The 23,211-nt window shown below is 39.1% G+C and overlaps 1 protein-coding gene across 2 annotated transcripts in view; it reads right to left on the reverse strand.

Moving 5' to 3' along the window:
- WDR44 (WD repeat domain 44) overlaps positions 1-23,211 on the reverse strand; it is an 89,590-nt gene that overhangs the window by 24,528 nt on the left and 41,851 nt on the right. For both annotated transcript variants that reach the window (XM_082716334.1, XM_082716333.1), the window contains 9 exons: positions 19,767-20,403; positions 19,209-19,339; positions 18,033-18,128; positions 15,335-15,471; positions 14,424-14,507; positions 8,705-8,811; positions 7,784-7,935; positions 3,562-3,700; positions 2,251-2,315 (listed from right to left, as the gene is read on the reverse strand). In XM_082716334.1, the coding sequence (XP_082572460.1) occupies positions 2,251-2,315; positions 3,562-3,700; positions 7,784-7,935; positions 8,705-8,811; positions 14,424-14,507; positions 15,335-15,471; positions 18,033-18,128; positions 19,209-19,339; positions 19,767-20,403 (1,548 nt within the window). The remainder of the gene's footprint in view (positions 1-2,250; positions 2,316-3,561; positions 3,701-7,783; positions 7,936-8,704; positions 8,812-14,423; positions 14,508-15,334; positions 15,472-18,032; positions 18,129-19,208; positions 19,340-19,766; positions 20,404-23,211) is intronic.

A 23,211-nucleotide genomic window follows, 5' to 3' on the forward strand; every position in this document is an offset into this window, starting at 1 on the left:
TCTCCCTCTGCCTCTGTCTGCCTGTGCTCGCTCTCTCTCTCTGATAAATAAATAAAATCTTAAAAAAAAATTGCACTTGCTATCATAAATTTTTTTTAAAAGGGTAAGATGAGGCAGTATCAGGAACGGCCTTATTCTGCAGGTGACAAGGAGGCATCAAAAGATTTTAAACCACAAAATGGCATCAGATTGGGATTTTGAAAAAAAGCTGGTGGCAGTACAGAAAATTTAATTGCGTAGAGACCGGAGACAGAAAAAGCAATTAGGAAGCTACAGCAAACATTTCAATGAATGATGAAGGCCTAGATAATGTGAGTGACAACAGAGAATGAGCGAACAGATTCCACAGGCATTTGTAAATGGAGGCAGAGTGGATAGAAATTTGTAACTCATTTGGTATCTGGGTAAGGAAGAACATAATGGAGTATCTTCTGACAACGTTAAAAAAGTAACTTATGGATGGTGATGCCATTAAAGACTCAAAGAGGGAAGCAGGGTTCTGGGTAGGTAATAAAAATATTTCCATGAGTGAACATTAACATCTAGCCAGTTACTCAAGCCAGACAGCTGGGAATCTTCCTAAACTATTCACCCGCCAACCCAGTGAGCCGGTCATTAAGAGCCAGAGATCCTATCTCTTCCACAGTCTCTCAAATTCAGCCCATCATTATGGTTTCTAGACTCACTGCTTCATAATCAAAGTACTGTTTCTCTCCTGGGTTAATACCCTCTGAAGCAGTCTCCCTTGTCTCTAGCCTGGAGCCCCCATTCTAGCTGATCCTTTACAGTATTTACCAGAAAGCGCTCCCGGAAACAAAAATCTTAATATTTTAATTAAGCTCCTGATTGAAGCCCCTGAAAGCCCCTTCCCACTCCCCCGCAGTTTACAGGACAAAGTTCGAACTTCCTGGTTTAACACAAAGGACCACTGAAAATCCTCCAACTCTCACACGCGCCCGCTTGGCTCCAGCCACCTGGAACTTCCGGCAGTACCCTTACCCTGCTGGGCCGTCTCTGCCTCCAGGCCTCTGCACTAGCTGATCACTCCCACGCGCTGCTGCCTTCTCTCACACAGCGAACTCCTGGCTCACACACAATGCCTCCAGGAAGACTTTCCTCACGCTCTGATGTGTTGGGATAACTAAAACTCCTGTACTTGTGTAGTACCTTCTGTAGAATATTCCCATCCAATACTAGAATTGTGGATACACTGACTTCACCAGTCACCACAGTCCCCAGGCAGAGACTATGTCTCATTTGACTTTGCACAATCTAGCAGTATCTGGCACATTAACAGGCACTCAAAAAACATTTGTTGAGGGAGTTTAGTTTTAGACCTTTCAGCCAGTGTGCACGGTGAATACACCGATGGAGAGATCCTACACACACTGTTACATGAAAAGGGTAGCATGCCCAGTAAGATCTTCTGCTTGTTTAGAAACCAGCTATTCTCAAAGGCAACAAGAATTATGAAGGTAAAAGCCAATTCAGGTCTGGAGGCAACAAATGAGTATGTCAGACAAGGATGGCCAAGGACACAACTCTGAAAAACAGCATCATTTGAGTGAGAGAAAGAGGAAGAGACAGCAAGGGTGTAGGAAGAGAACAAGGAAAAATAGAACCTTCGAAAGCTGAGAGGAATGTGTTTAGAGTAGGGAAACATTAGTGTCAAATACTATAAAGACAGTGAAATTTCAGGAAAATACTGTTGAGCAGGTAGACATTTTAGGTTCTTCGTTTTACATCACCCTTGTCTAGGTCAATACACAAGAAGCACAAGGGACAGCTTAGAATAATATTCTCCAGTTTGCTTTTTAGGTGTAATATTGGTTATATTTAACCTTCCAGCTATCAGACCAAATGAAAACCAACAAATATTTTAAACTACCTGAAACTGTGTTGAAGCATTTATTAAACCAAGAAGATGGAAAAATTAAAATATTTCTGTACTTTTTCTCTTTCCTCCATCACTCCTTATTCAGTATCCAATATTTTTTAAAATTGTAACATGGATTTGAGGGGAGGGGATTTTGTTTATTAAGTTTGTATTAGTAGTTTGGTCGCTGGAGTAGTATCATGCACCGTACGACACAATTTTTCATTTACCACTTCTAACAGAAGAAACTCTTGTCTATAACTTAATTAACTGTTTTCATGTAACTGTAATTTCTGACAGACAACAAGGTAGTTCATGGTAAATAAATCAAATTATAGTACTTAACAAGAGTAACCATAAAATACAGAACATACCCCTGTATCTGTATCAGACTTTGATGAATTCAGACTTTCCTGAGAAGGCGATGGGGATACACGTCCTAAAAACAAAATAATAATTATAAACAGGCATGTACACACACACACACACACATCAATCAGAAATAATGACACATGAACACCTAATTAATAGTCATAGAATGTAACATTCTGAAAAAACACATTTTCTAAATAAGTGAAGTATTAATTCTCTGGGCACCAAAATAATAGGTTTTATCATTTTTATCATAAAATCTAGAATAACCATATCATCTATTTAATAAAATATTATTAAATCTTCATTATTCATAGTGAATACAAACAAGATGAACAATAAAGGGACACAAAGGGTCTGGGGTGGTAGAAGTTGCAAGGGCCGCCGGAACAGTCTGTCTGCTCCAGGCAGGGCAATAAAAAAAATGTATTGTAAACATAGTTTAACTTTATGCCAACCCAATTTCATCTTCAATTATGTATTATAATGCAAGCAATACCCATAGGGCCACTAAAGTATAAACGGATCATTTGCCAGTTTAGTGGATCTCCCCAGATTTCTATGTTCCTCAATCGGTGCTTTAAATATGCCCTATCCTCCAGCCCATGGCCGGCCACCTATTCTCCTTTATCCTATCCCTTATCTTCTTGGTTTCAGTCTTAGTGGGCTAGGGTGAGGATGGGAGTGGAAGGGAGGGGTTTGTGGAGAAAATTTATTGTAGTTAAATAATTATAAGAAAAAAAATCCCATAAACATAAAGCTCTTACCTACACCAGTTCTACATGCTTTCCTGGTAAGTTACCAATATACAGAAATATTTTATATAGTTGTACTCATGGTATACACACATCACATTCTGAAATTTCTCTCTGCCATTTAACCTTTTTTCATATACCTCTGATGTACTGACAAATCACATTTCCTTTTCATGGCTGGGTCTCCTTTTTTCTTTCCTTACTGGATGGATATTATTATTCTCATTCCTTTTCTAAATTAATCAGGTTATTTCACTTTTAAGCCCAGGAGAGAACTAAAAGTTGTCAGGAGAAACCAAGCAACTTTGTTCTCAATAGCTGATGAATTAAACTCCGCACAATACTTCAAATGGGATAAAGTCAAAAGCTCTATGGTAGCGTTTTCCATGGGATTCAGACGCTTTTTCAGTGTTGACTTCTGTTCTTTTAGGTTTGTGGCCACTATTAAAAATAGTGGTTGCTGCAAACGGTTGTCAGAGAAGAGGGCATTATTATACCTAAAATGTAAAAATACCAGGTATCTCTAGAGTTTTAAGGCCCACAGTAAATAAAAAATACCTTCGGTATTGTATTTCATTCGCATATTGTTGAAATAGTCAAAAGCATTTTTTAAAGCCCATATTCTCACTACATTGTCTTGTCCAGCTGAGGCAAGTAATCGGCCACAGTGAGAAAATTTCATGGTCCAAACAGCTCCCTATAAAAACAAAGAAAGGTTCAGAGTTATTTCTTTAGAAGTTGAAACACTTAAGATTTTATTTTTAAGTAATCTCTACACCCAATGTGGGGCTTGAACTTACAAGTCCAAGATCAAGAGTTGCATACTCTACCGACTGAGCAAGCAGGCACCCCTAAGAGTTGAAACATTATTTTAAAGCCAAAGTAAAGAATTATTCCAAATGATACTAAGATAATCCTAATATTACTAATACCACTTAAGGCCAACAATTCAATGATGACACAACAGCACACAGAGCAACTTCTAAGAGAAAAGTAGGATAAGATAGCAGCAGTTTACTGTAATCTAAACTAACAAGTTCAAAGCCCCAAGCTTTGTCTACAAATTAATGGAAACGGAGTTCCGAGGAGGCCATAAATAATTGTAAAAACAGAGATCCTAGTTGGGGATTTCAGTCTCCTAGCTGAACAGAAGAGGGAGTGGCACTGGAGGAGGCAGAGCCCTCAAGATGCAACTAATACCCTTGACCAAGGCTGAGGGAAAAACAGGCCCATGTTAGCAGTGACCCTTGTGGCACTGGGCATTTGCAAGTGTTGGAATGGTGTGATCTCAACCTGTTTTTCCCCCAGAAACAAGATTTTACAGTGTACGGTTAGAATTCCCAGAAACTGCTAGCAATAGGGAAGTGTGTGGGTATGTGTTGGGAGGTGGAGGTGGCATGATTTAAGAACATGAACCCTTAACTTGGAAAAGCCAAATGCTATTACAACAAATGTTGTTTGAACTCCTATTACAACACATATGTATGCAGATCAAAAAGATTATCTAACTTTAGGGGTGCCTGCTGGGTTGGGAGACCATGCAACTCTTGGTCTCTAGGTCATGAGTTTGAGCCCTATGTTGGGTGTAGAGATTACTTAAAAATAAATATAAACTTGAAAAAAAAGATTATCCAAGTTAGAGGCAATAGTTCATATAATGAAATAACATTCATTTCCATAAAATGCAAGCATATTAAGAAATTTGTTATTGGGAACCTACTACAATGAGACTTTACTTAAAACTGGAAATAATGAAAGTGAATCAAAACAGTACAAGGAAGTTCATCAGTTCCTTAAGGAAGTTACTATAATCAAATCAAATATTTTATGTGGAGATCATAAGCACTGAAGTTTAAATTCCAATCTGGCTGCCATCTGATGTGTTTATGGTTGCTTCCTTCCAGTTAAATCACATCTTGGATTTAAAATCTAAATAGAAAAATAGATTCCCTGATCAAAGACTGACAGCATCATCATCCCGTCCAGCAGTTTATTACCAGCTTCCCTGTGTTCCTGGCATTTTTAAGGGATATAACTACAATATCACTTGTGCACTTTATCCCCACTTTCGTACATTTTAACTCTGGTAGAAAACTTACACCTATGTCTCCTGGTTTTAGCTGCCATTTTACAAAATACACGAACCTACTGCAGTATTTGTGTTCATTATTTAAAATACACCCAGGAAGGGGCGTCTGGGTGCCTCAGTCAGTTAAGCATCCAACTCAATTTCGGCTCAGGTCATGATCTTCTGGTCGTGAGATCGAGCCCCATATCGGACCCTGGGCTCAGCATGGCATCTGCTCGTTCCTCTCACTCTGCTCCTCCCCCTGCTCACTCGTTCTCTCTCTCTCTCTCTCTCTCTCGATAAATAAAATCTTTTAAAAATATACCCTGGGAACATTTTAAATGGTTTCCAAAGACACAGACCACCCTGCAAATTTAACTCCTTTAAAGTCTGGTACCTTTACATAGCTTTCTTCATGATATGGGACTAGAGTTTACTTATTCAAACATTTTCACTTCTTAAGGGGCGCCTGGGTGGCTCAGTTGGTTATGTGTCTGACTTCGGCTCTGATCACGATCTCAGGGTCCTGGGATCAAGCCCAGCATTGGGCTCCATGCTCAGCACAGTCTCCTTGTCCCTCTCTCTCTGCCCCCTCTCCCTGCTCATGCTCTCTCTCTCTCAAATAAGTAAAATCTTTAAAAACAAAAACTTTCACTTCTTGATAGTTGCAAGCAACATATCTTTAAAATTTTTTAAAAGATTTTATTTATTTGACAGAGAGACACAGCCAGAGAGGGAACATAAGCAGGGAGAGTTGGAGAGGGAGAACAGGCTTCCTGTGAAGCAGGGAGCCCCATGGGAGGCTTGACCCCAGGACCCTGGGATCATGACCTGAGCCGAAGGCAGAGGCTTAACGACTGAGCCAGCCAGGCACCCTGCAAGCAACATATCTGATAAAGCGTTAGTATCCAAAATAAAGAACTTATCAAACTCAACACCCAAAAAACAAATAACACAGTTAAAAAATGGGCAAAAGACAGGAATAGACATTTTTCCATAGAAGATATCCAGATGGCTAATAGACCCATAAAAAGAAGTTCAACGTCGCTCATCATCAGGGAAATATAAATCAAAACCATGTTGACATACCATCTCACACCTGTCAGAATGGCCAAAATTAACACAAGAAACAACAGGTGTTGGCAAGGATGTGGAGCAAGGGCAGCCCTCTTGCACTGTTGGTGGGAATGCAAACTGGTGGAGCCACTCCAGAGAGCAATATGGAGGTTCCTCAAAAAACTAAAAATAAAACTACCCTATAATCCAGCAAGTATACTACTAAGTATTTATCCAAAGGAAACAAAAATAGAGATTCGAAGGGTTTTTACACCCCGATGTTTACAGCAGCATTATCAACAACAGCCTATGGAGAGAGCCGAAATGTCCACTGACTGATGAACGATAAAAGAAGATGTGGTATATACATATATACAATGGGATACTACTCAGTCATCAGAAAAAATGATATCTTGCCATTTGTAATGACGTGGATGGAGCCAGAATGTATTATCCTAAGTAAAAGTAAGTCAATCTGAGAAAGACAAATACCATATGATTTCACACTCATATGTGGAATTTAATTTTTTAAGATTTTATTTGTATTTATTTGAGGGGGGGAGAGAGAGAGAGAGAGAGAGAGAGAGAACACAGGTGCAAGCACAAGAGAAGGGGGAGGGAGAAGCAGAGTCCCCACTGAACAAGGAGTCTGATGTGGGGTCCAATCCCAGGACTCTAGGATCATGACCTGAGCCCAACACAGCCACTGAAACAACTGAGCCACCCAGATGCCCCCATATGTGGAATTTAAAAAACAAAACAGATGAACAGTAGGGAAGTTGCGGGGGTGGGGGGACACAAACCATAAGAGACTCTTCTTTTTAAGGATTTATCCATTCATTTTAGAGACAGAGAGCGGGAGAGCAAGAGAGAGAGAGAGAGAGAGAGCGCATGCACGCACAAGTGGAGAGAGGGGCTGAGAGAGAAGGAAACAGAGGGAATCTCAAGCAGACTCCCTGCTGAACACAAAGCTCAGCAAGGGACTCAATCCCAAAACTCGAGATCATGACCTGAGCTGAAAACAAGAGTCAGACGCTCAACTGACTTAGCCACCCAGGTGCCCCAAACCGTTAAGAGACTCCTCACAATAGAGAACAAATTGAAGATTGACAGAGGGAGGTGGAGGGGGGATGGGCTAGATGAGTATTAAGGAGGGCACTTGCTTTGATGAGCACTGGGTATTGTATATAAGTAATGAATTATTGAATTCTACTCCTGAAACCAGTACTGCACTGCATGAACTAAAATTTAAATAAAAATTTAAAAAACCTGGGGCACCTGGGTGGCTCAGTTGGTTGAGCTGCTGCCTTCAGCTCAGGTCATGATCCTGGAGTCCCAGGATTGAGTCCCGCATCGGGCTCCCAGCTCCACGAGGAGTCTGCTTCTCCCTCTGACCTTCTCTCTCTCATCCCCTCTCTCTCTCAAATAAATAAATAATAAAATCTTTAAAAATAATTTTAAAAACCTTTCAGTTCTTAAACAATAATCCAGAGACAGACTCTGTATTACCTAGGCATTAAATCATTATTAATATTAATTTACTTTCCTTGAATCAGGTTAGCAAAATTATGTACATAAGAGATTGGCTTTATAGAAGCCAAAGTACTTCTCTCAATGAAAACAGAATCAATCCTGAAAAATATAAAGACTGCTTACCATATGTTCACCACTAAGATCTTGCACCACTTTGATCTGATCAAAATCATAAGGTCCTTTGAAACCATGTGCTGCTTTGAATTTGACTGGTCTTGTATATGGCATTCCCTCATCATCACTTGATGAAGGATCATCTTGATCAGTATGAAACACTGAATAGAAAGGCAATACAGAAATCATCACTGGCTAATGTAAATGTAGATAAAGTTACTATCAAGATTTTCACTCTACTGTTAACCAAGAAAATTTATTAAATGGAAAAACAGTATCAGTCTATTACTAAATAGCTTATTAGTTAAGAGCACAGGATCTCATGCCAGACTGTCTGGGTCCAAATCCAGCTCTGTCATTTATTTTCTGTGTGACCATAGCCAAAGCACTGGACCTTTTTGTGCCTTGGTTTTCTCATCTGTAAAATGGAGATAATAATAGTACTTACCTCATAGGGTTTTTATGAAGGGTAAATGAATGAATATAGTACCAAGTGCTTAGAACAGTGTCTAGCACAAAATAATTACTGTATTAGTGTTTATTAAATAAAATAAATGAGTACAATTACAACAAATGACACAGGAAGTGAAGATCTGTACAAATTTAGAAAATTTTCCAAATTTTGGAAAATATTTATAAAAACTAACCTTACAAAACTAATTTACAACTGAATAATGAACACTCATCTCTTCCAGGTTGCCATACTTACAAAGTATGTACAAATTCATGTTCAAGACGAACAAATTTATTTTTCTTCCTGCTCATAAAGATAAGTGATACCTAGAATAACATGATTTACTGAAATGCTAAGATGTCTGCTACCAAGGTTTCTTAATTTCAGTAAGAAGAATGCCTCTTATAAATTATAGACTAACTTTGGATGATTACAAATCAATTAAATATTCACTTGCAATATTCTATTTCACTTACCTTCATCTCTAACACTTTTAACTTTATTCACAGCACGTTCACCATATTCCTCTGCAAGGTGCTTTGCTCTCTTTACTGATTTTCCTAAGAACTTCTTTAGTTGAGTCCTTACCAAAAATACAAAAAACCAAAATTATTTTTTTAAAAAGATTTTACCTATTTATTTGAGAGAGAGCAAGCTCATGAGCAGAGAGAGGGACACTGGGGAGGGACAAGCAGACTCCCTGCTGGCAAGAAGCCTGACCCAGGGCTTCATCTCAGGATCCTGAGATCATGAACACCTACCCAACTGAGCCACCCAGGTGATCCCCAAAACCAAAATTATTAACTAACTGTAAAAGCTCAATAATTCACAGATAATTTCATAACGGCCACAAGAATAGTGTATTATTTTGAAATAACTCCTTTTTAACATAAAAAATAGGTCTTTGAATGCCTGTATCCTTTGTTCTATGGAATAAATACATTCAAGTCAATATGGCTACAAAGAAAATACAGACACTTCTGGATGTACAGCATCATATACTCTAAAGCACTGGTTTTCCTTCTTTTCTTTTCTTCCCTTCTTCCTTCCCTTTTCCCCCCTCTTTCTTTCTTTCTTTGGGAGAGAAAGAGCTCAAGCAAAGGTTAGGGGTCACAAGAAGAGGGGGAAGAGAGAATCCCAAGCAGGTTCCCTCCCCAGCAAGGGGCTTGATCTCACAACCTTGAGATCATGACATGAGCTGAAATCAGGAGTCTAACGTTTAACTGACCGAACCACCCAGGCACTCCTCAAGCACTGGCTTTCAACGGTGAATAAAAAATTGGTGGGGATGGGGTGGGAGGGGAGTGTTTAAAGCATAGGAACTTGAGACCCATCTGCAGATCATATGATTTAGAGTGTCTCAGGTCAGGCCATTAATCTGCAATGAGAATGTCTTTGAGAAGACTGCTTTAAAGAGGAATAATCCTTGGGGTGCCTGGGTGGCTCAGTTGGTTGAATGTCTGAATCTTGCTTTCAGCTTAGGTCATGATCTCCGGTCATGATACTGAGTCCCACTTTGGCCTCTGAGCTCAGCATCAAGTCTCCTTGAGATGCTTCTCCTCTCCCTTGGCCCCTCCCCGGCCCACTGTGAGTGCCAGCTCTTTTCCCTCCTAAAATAAGTAAATAAATCTTAAAAAAAAAAAAAAAGGAGTAATCCTTAAAACCACATTTCTACCCATAAAAAAACTATAGGGATGCCTGGCTGGCTCAGTCAGAAGAGCACGTGACTCTTGATCTTGGGGTTCTGAGTCTGAGCCCCATCTTGGGTATAGGGAATACTTAAAAATAAAATCTTTAAAAAAAAGACAGAAAGAAAGAAACTATAAAGAGGTATTTACCTACAGAATAAAATGTTTGGTACCCTACGATGGCCGTCTGTTTCTTCTCTTTCAGTTTGGGTATTTGCATGCAATACAGTTAGGTTGAGCTTTCCCGGGAAGTATTCCCAAACACAAGGTAATGCAAGGATGCATCTCAAGCTTCTATAAATAGGACTTACTTATTGCTTTTCTAATAATCTCAGTCTCCAATTTCATATATTAAGATCATAAAAAACACAGTATATACATGATCTCTAAAACCAAAACAGAATTTATAGGAGGAAATTTTTACCAATTCATGGGGGTTCATGATATTAAAGGATACTACCTGATTAAGCTGCTAAGCTATATATACAAAGATGTTCACTGCAGCATTATTTACAAAGTGTAAAGAGTAGGGAAAAAAGCATAAAAAGTAGAGACAAACTGATTTTTCATTAACAGAGCAATGCGTAAATAAACGCCAGTATATTCTCAAAATGGAATGCAATAAAATAAATGAGGCAAACCTCAGTTCTTCCGTAGTACTGAGCTCTCAAGTCACCTCAGGGCCAATGCACATGTTATTTCTGCCTGGAACATTCCTCCCCTGGCTAATTTCTACTCATCTATTAGGACTCAGACCAAACATTATTTCTCAGAAAAGCCCTCCTTGACTCTTCAGAGCAGGTTTTCCTGTTTTGTATGCCAAGAGTACCCCATGTATTTCTTTTATTGCAATTATGTATTTCTCCTATTTAACTGGAAGCTCTAGGAGGGCAGAGACTACGACTGTCTTAACTATTATATTTACAGCACTGAACTCCCATGTCTGCCTGACAGAAAGGCTATAATATATTTACTGTTGATACTGGTATGAAAAGATGTACATTATGTATCACATATTCTTAAAAAAGCAAGCTTGGGGCATGTGGATGGCTCTGATGGTTAAGTGATTGCCTTTGGCTCAGGTCATGATCCTGGAATCCTGGGATCAAGCCTCCCATCAGGCTCCCTGCTGAGCAGGGAGCCTGCTTCTCCTGCTCCCTCTGCTGCTACCCCTGCTTGTGCTCTCTCATTCTCTGTCAAATAAATAAAATCATTCTTTTAAAATAAATAAATAAAATAATAAAAATTAAAAAACAAAAACAAAAACAAGCTGACGGGGCACCTGGCTGGCTCAGTCAGCAGAGCATGTGGCTCTTGATCTCAGGGTTGTGAGTTCAAGCACCACGTTGGTCATGGAGTTTACTTTAAAATAAAGCAGGGGGTGGGGGTTGCAAAAAAAAAAAAGTGAGCCAACAAACTACAGGCACTGTATTAATTCTACTTTTGTGAGGAAAAAAAAAATTCTGTGGAGAATACACGTAATTATTTAATTAACACTGGTTATTTCTGGGGGTGAGAGTATGAGACCCTCATTTTCCGTATTTCTGTATTAGTTTTTCTGTTCTTGTTGTTAAAGTAATCTCTACACCTGGCATGGGGCTTATACTCACAAACCTGAGATCAAGAGTTGCAGCTCCACTGACTGAGCCAGCCCGGCCAGGTGTCTCTGTTTTAGTTTTGATAATAAGAAAACACAGATGATAAACCATTTTTAAAACTACTATAAGGGGGTGCCTGGGTAGCACAGCGGGTTAAGTGTCCAACTCTTGATTTTATCTCAGAATCATGAGATCCAATCCCACATCAGGCTCCATGCCCTCTCTCTCCCTCTGCCCTCCCCTAACAACCCCCACCCCGCCACTTGCATGTGCACTCTCAATCTCTCTTGCTCAAAAAAAAAAAAAAAAAAAAAAAAAAACAACAACACTATAAGGTCTTGGGGTGTCTGGTTGGCTTGGTGGAATATGTGACTCTTGATCCCAGGATTGTGGTTTAGAGCCCCATGTTGGGTGTAGAGATTATTTAAAAATAAAATCTTAAAAAAAAATCATAGGGCTCCTGGGTGGCTTGGTTGGTCAGTTAAGCATCTGCCTTCAGCTCACGTTGTGATCCCGGAGTCCTGGGATCGAGCCCCACATCAGGCTCCCTGCTTAGCAGGGAGCTTGCTTCTCCCTCTGCCCCTCTCGCTGCTTGTGTTCTCTCACCTTCTCTCACTCACTCGCTCTCTCATGCATTCTCTCAAATGAATAAATAAAATCTTTTTAAAAAAAATCATTATAAGTTCTCTGCTACCTATAACTCAGAAATTATATTTTCTGGATAATAATAGATTTACTACTATTTAGGCAAGAAAGCATATTTTAATCATTTTGGATGAGAACATTTCTAAAATGTGTGTTTTTGTGACTTCTTCAATGGCACTCAATGTTCGATAAATTGCTTTCCTTATTAAAAACAGCCAGATACCACCTTCACTTTTAATATATCCAGGGCCTTTCATATGGATTGTAAGTGGGCCATAATATTAGCTCCCCCTCAGCCTTCAAGGTGACAGAGCAGGATCCAGGGAAGCCAGAACCCTGGGCAGACTCCTCTGGCCATTAGCAGATTCATTAGCTTGCCCAGTGTTCAGAGGAACTATTACCGTGTTTTGTGTGTGTTGAGAAAAAGTTGAAAGCAGTAACATATGGAATTGCTATTCTATGTAATGAGTCCTTTTATCATTTTCTGGATTCCCTTCGTGTGATCAAAATATTACCTGACATTCTTATGTGTCGACTTACATGTTGTCACAGTTTGCTACTTCTATTTTGCTTTGACCTCAGATACCAGATGACCACATTTTTAAAAAATTATGTAAAAAGTAAGTATAATGGCTTTGAATAAACCTAAAGAGCTTTTCTTTTAGAAAAATAATAAGCCAGGGTGCCGGGGTGGCTCAATGGGTTAACGAAATCATGCTCTCAACTTAGGTCCTGGTCTCGGGGTTTTGAGTTCAAGCCTCATGCAGGACTTAAAATAAAAAAAAGAAGAAAAAGAATGAGCTTTAATGCATGGAATAAGTGACAGTTCTCCTAGGTGTTTACCTATCTCTTTAATCATTCATAATTCTGATTTCTGATAGTTGCCACTGCTGGACAGCCGAGCTCCAGATCTCTGAGGTTTCATCTATACACCTGTATTGTGGGTAGATCTTTTATAAGAATTCCCAGTGGTTTCATTGATACAGTTCCCACACTAGGCACAGATCAGTATAGTGGAGAATTTGCTTTGGGGAATTACTGTCAAATAAATGACCAGTGTATAGTCAAGCAAAATCTATATGCCCACCATTTCTGCTGGATGTTTGTAAGGAAATCAGAAGGATGTCATGATTACAATCCTTTTGCAACATATGATTTAGTTATTTAGCACCCATTTATCTTGCTTTTCAAAGTCAGGAAACAGGAACGCCTGGGTGGCTCAGTCGGTTAAGCATGTGCCTTCACCTTGGGTCATGATCTTAGGGTTCTGGGATCGAGTCCTACATCGGGCTCCCTGCTCAGCGGGTAGCCTGCTTCTCCCCCTGCTTTACTCTCTCTCTCTGACAAATAAATAAAATCTTAAAAAAAAAATAAAAGTCAGAAAACAGGGTGCCTGACAGCTCAGTTGGTTAAGGGTTGGCCTTTGGCTCAGGTCATGACCCTGGGGTCCTGGGATTGAGTCCTGCGCTCTGCTCATGCGGGGAGTCTGCTTCTTCCTCTCCCTCTGCCCTCCCCCTACTCATGCTCTGTTTGTTTCTCTCAAATAAATAAATAAAATCTTTAAAAAAAAAAACAACTCAGGAGGGGCGCCTGGGTAGCTTAGTCAAGCGTCTGCCCTCACCTCTGGTCATGATCCCAGGGTCCTGGGATTGAGCCCCACATCTGGCTCCCAGTTCAGTGGGAAGCTTGCTTCTCCCTCTCCCACTCCCCCTGCTTATATTCCCTCTCTTGCTGTCTCTCTCTCTCTCTCTGGTAGATAGATAAATAAATAATAAAATATTTTTAAAAATTTAAAAAACTCAGAAAACACTTTAAGATAACATAAAGGTAAAATTTAAGTGTAAGTTATGCAGACTGCAGATGTCACTAAAATTGAGAAAGAAATTTACTAGGACACGGAGTAGTTGGGAAAAATTGTGGAGTTTAGAAAAACAAATAGGATTTGAAAGCAATTTCAAGAACAATCATGTTCTACTAACACTTCTGGGACCTACCATCAGAAAAATAATGCAGGCATGATGCAAAATTTATTGATCTATTACTATCTGTCAGATATTATAGAAATGACCACCAACACAGCCTTGAAGAACTCTTAATGCCTTGGCTGGGGACAGGAAACGCTGATGGCAAATGGACATATAAACTAGATAAAACAGATTTAAAATAGTATGGCAAGTCACATATTTTTTAAATAAATGCTTGAAATAAAGAGTTGTACCATAACTCATGTGTGAAATAAAGAAAAGGAATGTATTGTAACTTACGTTTTCTGTTTTAACCTTCCACCATCAGTATCTGTTGTCTGAGACTGTAACTTCTCTTCATCATCTGACTGCGCTGCATCATTACTACAAGAAGGGGAAGAAGTCATTTTAAAAGAAGCCATTTCCCCTACACCTCCCAACAATCCATGTATACGATATACTCAGGTACTCAGAATAAAACTACATTAACACATTAACATCATTAATTTTAATGATGATCCTGAGAATGTAAGACTTGAGAGATCAAAGAACAGAATCGTTAAGCATGATGTAATGTACAAATGCAAGTGAAAACAATTTAGGAACTTATGGAAAACCTACTACCAACAAGGCTTTTTGCTGGATAAAACGTGCTGCACAAAAATGACAAATTAGCTTCCTCTTTGCTCTTCAGGTACATCATGTATTACACTTTATTAAGATTTCCTTTCACAATAATCATTTCTTCGATCTACACAGATCTCACAGTAAAGTCAATCACCTCACTCTAAAGCCATTTTCTGACCTACACAGATAATACAATTACAAAATTGTAATACAATTAGGTTTCAGAAACCAGGTCTTCATTTCACATGGTTTTTTACCCTCAAAATGCTTCAATAAAAAAATTAATAAAATAAATAAATAAATAAATAAAATGTACAGATTTAGAAGGAGAAAAAAAAATAATGTCATTTTAAAAGAGAAACGAAATACTAAGAGATTTCGGATATATACTGTTCTCCCCCAAGTAACTGTATGCTCTTAAGAGAGAACAATGTTGAATACATAAATTAACTAACTCTATTTTAATCCCCAAATTTAAAAAAAGACTGAGTGAAACCAAATTAGGAACTGTTGTAGTTCATTAACAGAGAAATCTTCAACACTCTAAAATACTACGAATGATAAATAGTAACAATAGGCCATACCTTACATATTCCTTAGTCCTTCTCATGATGTGTAGAGTGAGAGGATTAATACCTGTTGGCAGTTTCTCTTCCGCGAGACTCAAAGGTATTTCTTCTCCAGTATCCAGGTTCTTAATCATGACACTGGCTAAAATTTCCTGAGGTAAAAAATAACACCAAGAGGACCTATAATTTAATTATCTTTTTGAGTCTTCAGAATCCTCAAACATTTAAGCTAAGGACTTTCTAGATACATTCAGTATTGTGTACAGTAATTTTTAACTTTTTTCATGATACACAATCCATACACTGCAAAATGTACTCATTTAAAGTGTGTAATTCAATGATTTTGAGTAAATTCAAAGTTGTGCAACAATCAACTTTATTTAAGAGTATTTCCACTATGTCGAAAAGAAACGCCATACTCATTAAATGTCATACCTCATTCCCCTCTCCTCCCCACCCCTGGCAATGACTATTTTACTCTTTGTTTCTATGGTTTGCCTATTCCAGACATTTCATATAAGTAAAGTCATCCTGTATGTGGTCTTTTGTGATTGGCTTCTTTCACTCAGCACCATGTTTTCAAGGTTTGTCCATACTGCAGCATGTGTCAGAACTTCATCCCTTTTAATTTTTTTAAAAGATTTTATTTATTAATTTGACAGAGAGAGACACAGCGAAAGAGGGAACATAAGCAGGGGGAGTGGGAGATGGAAAAGCAGGCTCCCTGCTGAGCTGGGAGCCTGATGCGGGGCTTGATCCCAAGTCCTGAACCAAAGGCAGACGCTTAACAACTGAGCCATCCAGGCGCCCCTTCATTCCTTTAAATTGCCAAAAAACAGTCCATGTGGACTGGATATACCAAATTTTATTTGTCCATTCATGGGCGATGAATACTTGTGTGGTTTCCACACTTGGCTATTATAAATATTTTGTACTTTTTTATTTATTTTTATTTTTTTTTTAAAAATTTTATTTATTTATTTGACAGACGGAGATCACAAGCAGGCAGAGAGGCAGGCAGAGAGGAGGAAGCAGGCTCCCTGCTGAGCAGAGAGCCCGATGCAGGGCTCGATCCCAGGACTCTGAGATCATGACCTGAGCCGAAGGCAGCCGCTTAACCCACTGAGCCACGCAGGCGCCCCACTTTTGTACTTTTTAAAAAAAGATTTTATTTATCTAACAGAGAGGGGAGGAGAGAGAGCACACAAGCTCAGGCAAGGGGTGAAAGAAGGGCAGAAGGAGAGGGAAACTCCCCGCTGAGCAGGGAGCCCTATGCAGGACTCTTGGGACCATGACCTGAGCCGAAGGCAGACACTTGACTGAGCCACCCAGGCACCCCACTTGTGTACCGTTTTCTGGGTAGACATATATTTTCATTTCTATTGGTGTACACATAGGAGTAAAGCTGCTGGATCATGGTAACTCAATGTCTAAGGTTTTGAGGAACTGCCATTCTGTTTTCCAAAGTACAATAATTTTTTTAAATGTATCATTTAAAAGAAATGAAAACTGGGGCACATGGCTGGTTTAGTCGGTGGAGCATGCAGCTTCAATATTGGGGTTGAGTCTGAGCACTACATTGCGTGTAGAGATTACTTTTAAAAAATCTTAAAAAACAAAACAAGGGACGCCTGGGTGGCTCAGTTGGTTAAGCAGCTGCCTTCGGCTCAGGTCATGATCCCAGCGTCCTGGGATCGAGTCCCACATCGGGCTCCTTGCTCCGCAGGAAGCCTGCTTCTCCCTCTGCCTCTGCCTTCCACTCTGTCTGCCTATGCTTGCTCTTGCTCGCTCTCTCTCTGACAAATAAATAATAAATAAAATCTTTAAAAAAACAAAACAAAACAAAACAAAACAAAACAAAACTAAGATTTTGCTTCAAAAACTTTATTCAGAATTGGCCAATCAATATATACTAAATTTTAACGGTAAGTAAGTACTGAGTCTGTATAACACTGTATTATCACCCAGCAAGTATAAAAACATGTAATTATAACATCAAGTTCTTTTTAAGCCCACTCTCTATTAAATTTGGTCTTTGTTCTCAATACATTTTTTCTACCCCATAATGGTATAAAAAAGGTAGTTTTAAGTTAGAGTTACAAGTTCCAAAATATTAAAAAAACAAAAACTGGGGTACCTGGGTGGCTTAGTCAGTTAAGAGTCTGCCTTTGATTCAGGTCATGATCCCAGGGTCCTGGGATTAAGCCTTGAGTCAGGCTCCCTGCTCAGTGGGGAGCCTGCTCCTCTCTCTCCATTTGCTATCTCTGTCTCTCTCTCTCTCAAATAAATAAATAACTAAAATCTTTAAAAACAAAGAAACAAAACCAAAAAAACAACCCCCAAACTGGGATGCCTGGCTGGCTCAGTCAGTAGACCACGTAACTCTTGATTTCAGGGTTGTGAGTTTGAGCCCCACACTGGATGTAGTGATTATAAATCAGCAAATAAATAAATAAATAAATAAATGTTTAAAAACTAAGAAAATCATCAATTTTTATCTTTTGCTCTACTTTATATTTTTTTGCTTAACAGCAATAAACTTAAAATAATTTTTTAATCATGGTAAAATATTTTTAGGTTGTATATAGTTCAGCAGTATTAAGCACATTCACAATGCTGTGCAAACATCACCACCATTCATCTTAAGAACTTCTTCATCTTCTCATTATGGTTTTTATATTTTACATTAAGAACAATACAAATCTAATTATACCTCATCAGTAAGCTCTCTCCCGGAGTTGGACCTAGGTCTCTGAGGGCCCATCACTTCCCCTGCTATGGTCTGCCCATCAGGTGCTTTTCCATTTTCCTAAAATTATGTTATAAACAGAAAGTAGATGGAGTCAATTTCTATAAACACTCAATTATTCATTACCACACATAGCTCTAAAGAATTCCATAATTCACATAATGGAGCCTACTGAAAATTTAAATGAAATACTCCATTTCAGTCCTTTATTATTCCCAACATGCTGAAAAACACTGCTGCCCACGAAATCATGTCTTCGTCTTGAAAGCAAATAAACGTTCCATTTGAACCTGACCCAAAAGCAGTTCTCTATTAGTAGAATGCCAGCACTAAGAGTGCCATTAATCAGGGTTATACTTGTGCTTATCTCGAAGGCAGGGATTGGCAAACCTTTTCTATAAAGAGCCAGATAGTAAATGTTTTAGGCTTTCTGCTTCACATATTCCTTTTTTTTTCCCCTTATAATTCTTTAAAAATGTAAAGCCTATTCTTAGTTCAGGGACTCTACAAAAACACACTACTGCCAGTCTCTGTGCTAAGGCTATGACAAGACTGAAGTGCCATATCTCCCCGTTTGCTAACCTGTCCCTACCACAGCTACCACAGAAGTAAGCTTTCAGTCCCAGAAATTGGGCTATGGTAAAAATTCATGCTATCAGGTGCTTTCTATTGCTTCATATATAGATATATAGCCTATATATGAAGGTTTTGTTTCATGATTAGGTAGAGGATATTATAAATAAAAGTCCTCAATTTTGACCATCACAGGTAAGGTAAATGAAGACTATAGTTGATGTTTATTAACAATATAATAATATTACAAATAGCAGCATCTTTCATTTTTTTGATTGCCTACTGCATGCCAAGTACTTGGTATACTTCAGCTCATTTCGTCCTTGCAAGACAACTTCCAAGGAAGGTTTTCCCATCATTTTATCAACGGGACATCTGAAACTCAGATATTAAATAGTTTGTTAGAATCACCTAGCTATGCAGTAGCAGAGCTAAAAAAGGGGTTTAAGAAGGCCAGATTTTAAGGACAAGGAAATATTCTGCCTGGAGAAGAAGGTTCAAAAAGCAACAAACTGGACAGCTACCGAAAGTTAAAGCCTCTATCAAATATAACATGAATTCACCAACCTGGGCAGTAACTACTTTATCTCCACTGGTAGCACTTGCCAAGTCAAGAGAGGGCTGGGACTCCTTGACTGTATTCTCTGAAGGCATGTTCGAACTTAGGAGAGTGTCAGATGCAATATTCTCTTTGGGAACTGCAATGACGACGATGATAATAATAATGAGGAGGAGGATAATGGCAATAAGTAGTATCTATACAGGACCTTATATAGAGCTTGAAAAGTGTTTTAACCTTTGTCTGATTCTTACCAACAATCCCATGAGGAAAGTGGTTTTATTACTCTCATTTTATATATGGAGAAACCAGGGTTCAAACAAGTCATTTCAATTCCTCTTAAGTCTCCCATAGTAACAGATTTGAAAGTTTGAAGTCTACTAAAATGTTAGAACATAGTTACTACCAATGTAAACATTCTCACTTTTCATCACTAAAATAACTTTTAAAACTTGGGCATGGTCATGATGTGGTTGTATATAGCATAAACTGAAACAAAACCAGAAAGTCACAGTTTCAACTCCAGAATCTCTCCACAAAAAGTTCTTTCTCAGTTAAATACTTGCCATCGAGATCAGGCGTTTTAAGGGCCTCAAACTCCAATTCACTTTTCTTTTTTCTTGGTGGCGGAGCAGGCCGAGACGGAGGTGGGGGTCTCGGAGGCGGGAAGTTAGCTGGAGGGGGAGGGCGCGCTGGAACAGGCTTCTTTGTGCTAGCCACAATGTCAGGCTCTGGAGTGAGCTGTCTAGGGGGTTTGGCGGGAGCCACTTCTTCCATGGCAGCAAAATCTTTAGCAGATGAAGAGTCTGAGGACACAGGTTCTAGAACCTCACTTCCTTTGACTTCCATGGCTTCCTTGTTCAATACTTCTGTTTCCGTTTCAGGCACATGATGTGGCTCAGTTGAACTTACTTCAGTTAACTTAGTGATTTCATCTACTGACTTCTCATAGGATTCATCAGAAGGAAAACGTCTTTTTGATTTTAATTCAGTTTCTTCTGTTGCATTCTGACTCTCTGCCTTTTTGGAATCTTCCTGCAGTACTTGATCTATGGCTAATAGTCCAGGTATATTGCTAAGATCTGTTCCAGCCACGACAGAACTGGCAGTAGCCTGGTCAGAGTGCCCTTTTCCTTTAGAATCTGAGGAGTCATCTTCCAGGTGTAGTACTTTCTGAGTCTCCTCTATAATACTTTCAATAATCTGATGAAAGGTTAAAAAAAAACAGCTTTAAAAAAATGAGGCTATTTACAAGAACACAACAGCTAACCATTTACATAGTACTTACTATGTGCTAGGGAATGTTCTTAACACTTTACATTTTTAATCTTTTTTTTAAAGATTTTATTTATTTGACAGAGAGAGAGAGAGAGAGGTCACAAGTAGGCAGAGAGGCAGGCAGAGAGAGAAGAGGAAGCTGGCTCCCTGCTGAGCAGAGAGCCTGATATGGGGCTTGATCCCAGGACCCTGAGATGATGACCTGAGCCAAAGGCAGAGGCTTAACCCACTGAGCCACCCCGGCGCCCCTACATTTTTAATCTTCACAAATAACCATATGCGATTGCATTCTTAATATCATCATTACACAAATGAAGGAACAAAGGCATAGAGGGATCAAGTGATTTGTCCCAGGACACAGAGCTTGTAAGCGATGAAGTTGGCAAAAATCCTGGGAGTTTGGTTCCAGAATCTGAACTTTTAGCCATTATAATAGGGAATCTGTTAGCATGTATAATCACAAAGTTCAACCAACCTTGTAAAATAAAGTTCAGACCTAAATTTACATTCAGACTCTTCATGTCATTCTTCATTTACATATTTATGCCAAGTTAGTTCCAGTAACAACCTACTGCTTTGAGCCTAGTTAACAAAACCATAAGACTCAAAACCACCTAGCACAAAGAATTGTTTACTTCTGAACTCAAGCCTAAGACAGAAAAAGCCAGCAGATGCAGGGAGATTAACATTCTTAAACAAACTACACGTAATATTGCACCATTCAGAGAAGCGGCAGGACCACGAAAAGAGTTCAAACCCTCAGCTCACCTTGGCCTTTCCCTTTTTATTTCTTCTCTGTAGCTGAAACTTAAAGATGGGGTTTCTATATGTTCTACCAACATTTAAAAGAAAAGGTATTTTCTACCCAGTACTGTCATTATTACCACATAAAATCTCTCAGTCCACTTATATTTCCACCATGCCCAACTACGGATGACTTCTGCTTTCTCAATTCCTTGGCTCCAGAAAGTTAACAGAACGTATCACAGAGCCATCCTGATCTCGCTTACCACAAATTCTTGCTGACTTGAACCCAACATAACTGCTGCTCAAGAATATTCCTCTCTGATTTCCCAGCATAGTCTACATAATTTTTCTCAACCTTCAAATTTTTACCTTAGTCTTTTAAAAAAAAAAAAAAGATTTATCCGAGAGAGAGAGAGAGAGAGAGAGAGAGAACATAAGCTGGGGAGGGGGGAGGGAGGGAGGTAGAGTGGCAGGCAGAGAGAGAGGGAGAGGGAGAAGCAGGCTCCCCACTGAGCAAGGAGCCCAACATGGGGCTGGATCCCAGGGCCACCTGAGTGGAAAGCAGTCACTTAAACAACTGAGCCCCCCAGGCGCCTCTTATCTTAGTTTTGATCACACTTTTAACACAGGAATATTAACTAGGATCCACCTACTTTGTCAATTAGGTGGTTACTGAGTACCTCAGTGATAACAGAAGCCAGTGGGTTTAAGAATGAGTAAGAGGTGACAACATAGAGATAGCCAGCACAACCCATGTTTTCAAAAGGCTTGACTATAAATGGAAGAGGCTGCAAGAAAGTGACCCAGCATTTTCACAAGCTGAGGGGAAGGAGCCAATGTAAAGTAAGATAACAAAGTTCTAAAGAACAAAAGAAAGAGGGTCTATTGTGTATTAGGCCTGCACACATATTTTCTATTTAATCATCACACAGGCCTTGAGATAGCTAGATTATCTCCCTTCTATAGAAACAAGAATCTGAGGTAAAGGCATTAGGAATTTTGACCAAGAAAAAAAATTTTGTCCAAGGTCCTACAGCTAGTAAACTACAAAGTCGAATCTGAAATCCAGGTTTTTCCCAAAAATCCAGTGTTTTTTATATTATACCATGCTACTTTGGACAGAAAAAAAAAATACTATATTCTCAGACTTGAAAAAGAGGCAAAAGATAAAAATGAATTTGCAGACAAGGGAAGTGAGAGCAGAAACGGTGTAAATTCAGGCTTCTTAGTCTCTAATGTCTTCCTGCAGTCAGAAACAAGGTTATCTGCTGAAAGTGAACAGGATACATGTGGGCGCAGTGAGCATGAAGTGACTGTAAAGGTCTGAAATGCATAATGGAAAGGCTAATGCCAGAAGAGGGGTTAAAATGAGGTAAAAAACCATAAGTCTTCCCCAATCCCTTATCCCTTCACTAAACTTGTATCAATCTTACCATTCACTAGAGTATGAACTATAATATAAACACAAAGTAGTATATGGGCTAGCTCTTTCTATATATTCTCCATAGCAGATACTAGCTTTTGAAACACAAGGCCCATATTTTCCCCCTCTCCACAAGCCCTCATGGCACCTACGTGTGGTACCTAACCCTGTAATTTTTATTTTCTGGGCTTCAGGAGGTAGCAAGCAGGGAAAGACCAAAAGAACAGTGAGAATCAAGACCAACATAGATTGGGACTTCAAGATCAAAAGTTTTTGCACAGCAAAGGAAATAGTCAACAAAACCTAACGACAACTGACAGAATGGGAGAAGGTATCTGCAAGCGACATATTGGATAAAAAGGGCTAGTATCCAAAAACTATAAAGAACTTATCAAACTCAACACCCAAAGAACAAATAATCCCATCCATAAATGGGTAGAAGGCATGAACCAACATTTCTGTGAAGAAGATATCCAAATGGCCAACAGACACATGAAAAAGTGCTCAGCATCACCCAGTATCAGGGAAATCCAAATCAAAACCTCAATGAGATGCCACCTCAC

The sequence above is a fragment of the Mustela nivalis genome (assembly GCF_964662115.1).
Source record: "Mustela nivalis genome assembly, chromosome: X".
Classification (NCBI taxonomy): domain Eukaryota; kingdom Metazoa; phylum Chordata; class Mammalia; order Carnivora; family Mustelidae; genus Mustela; species Mustela nivalis.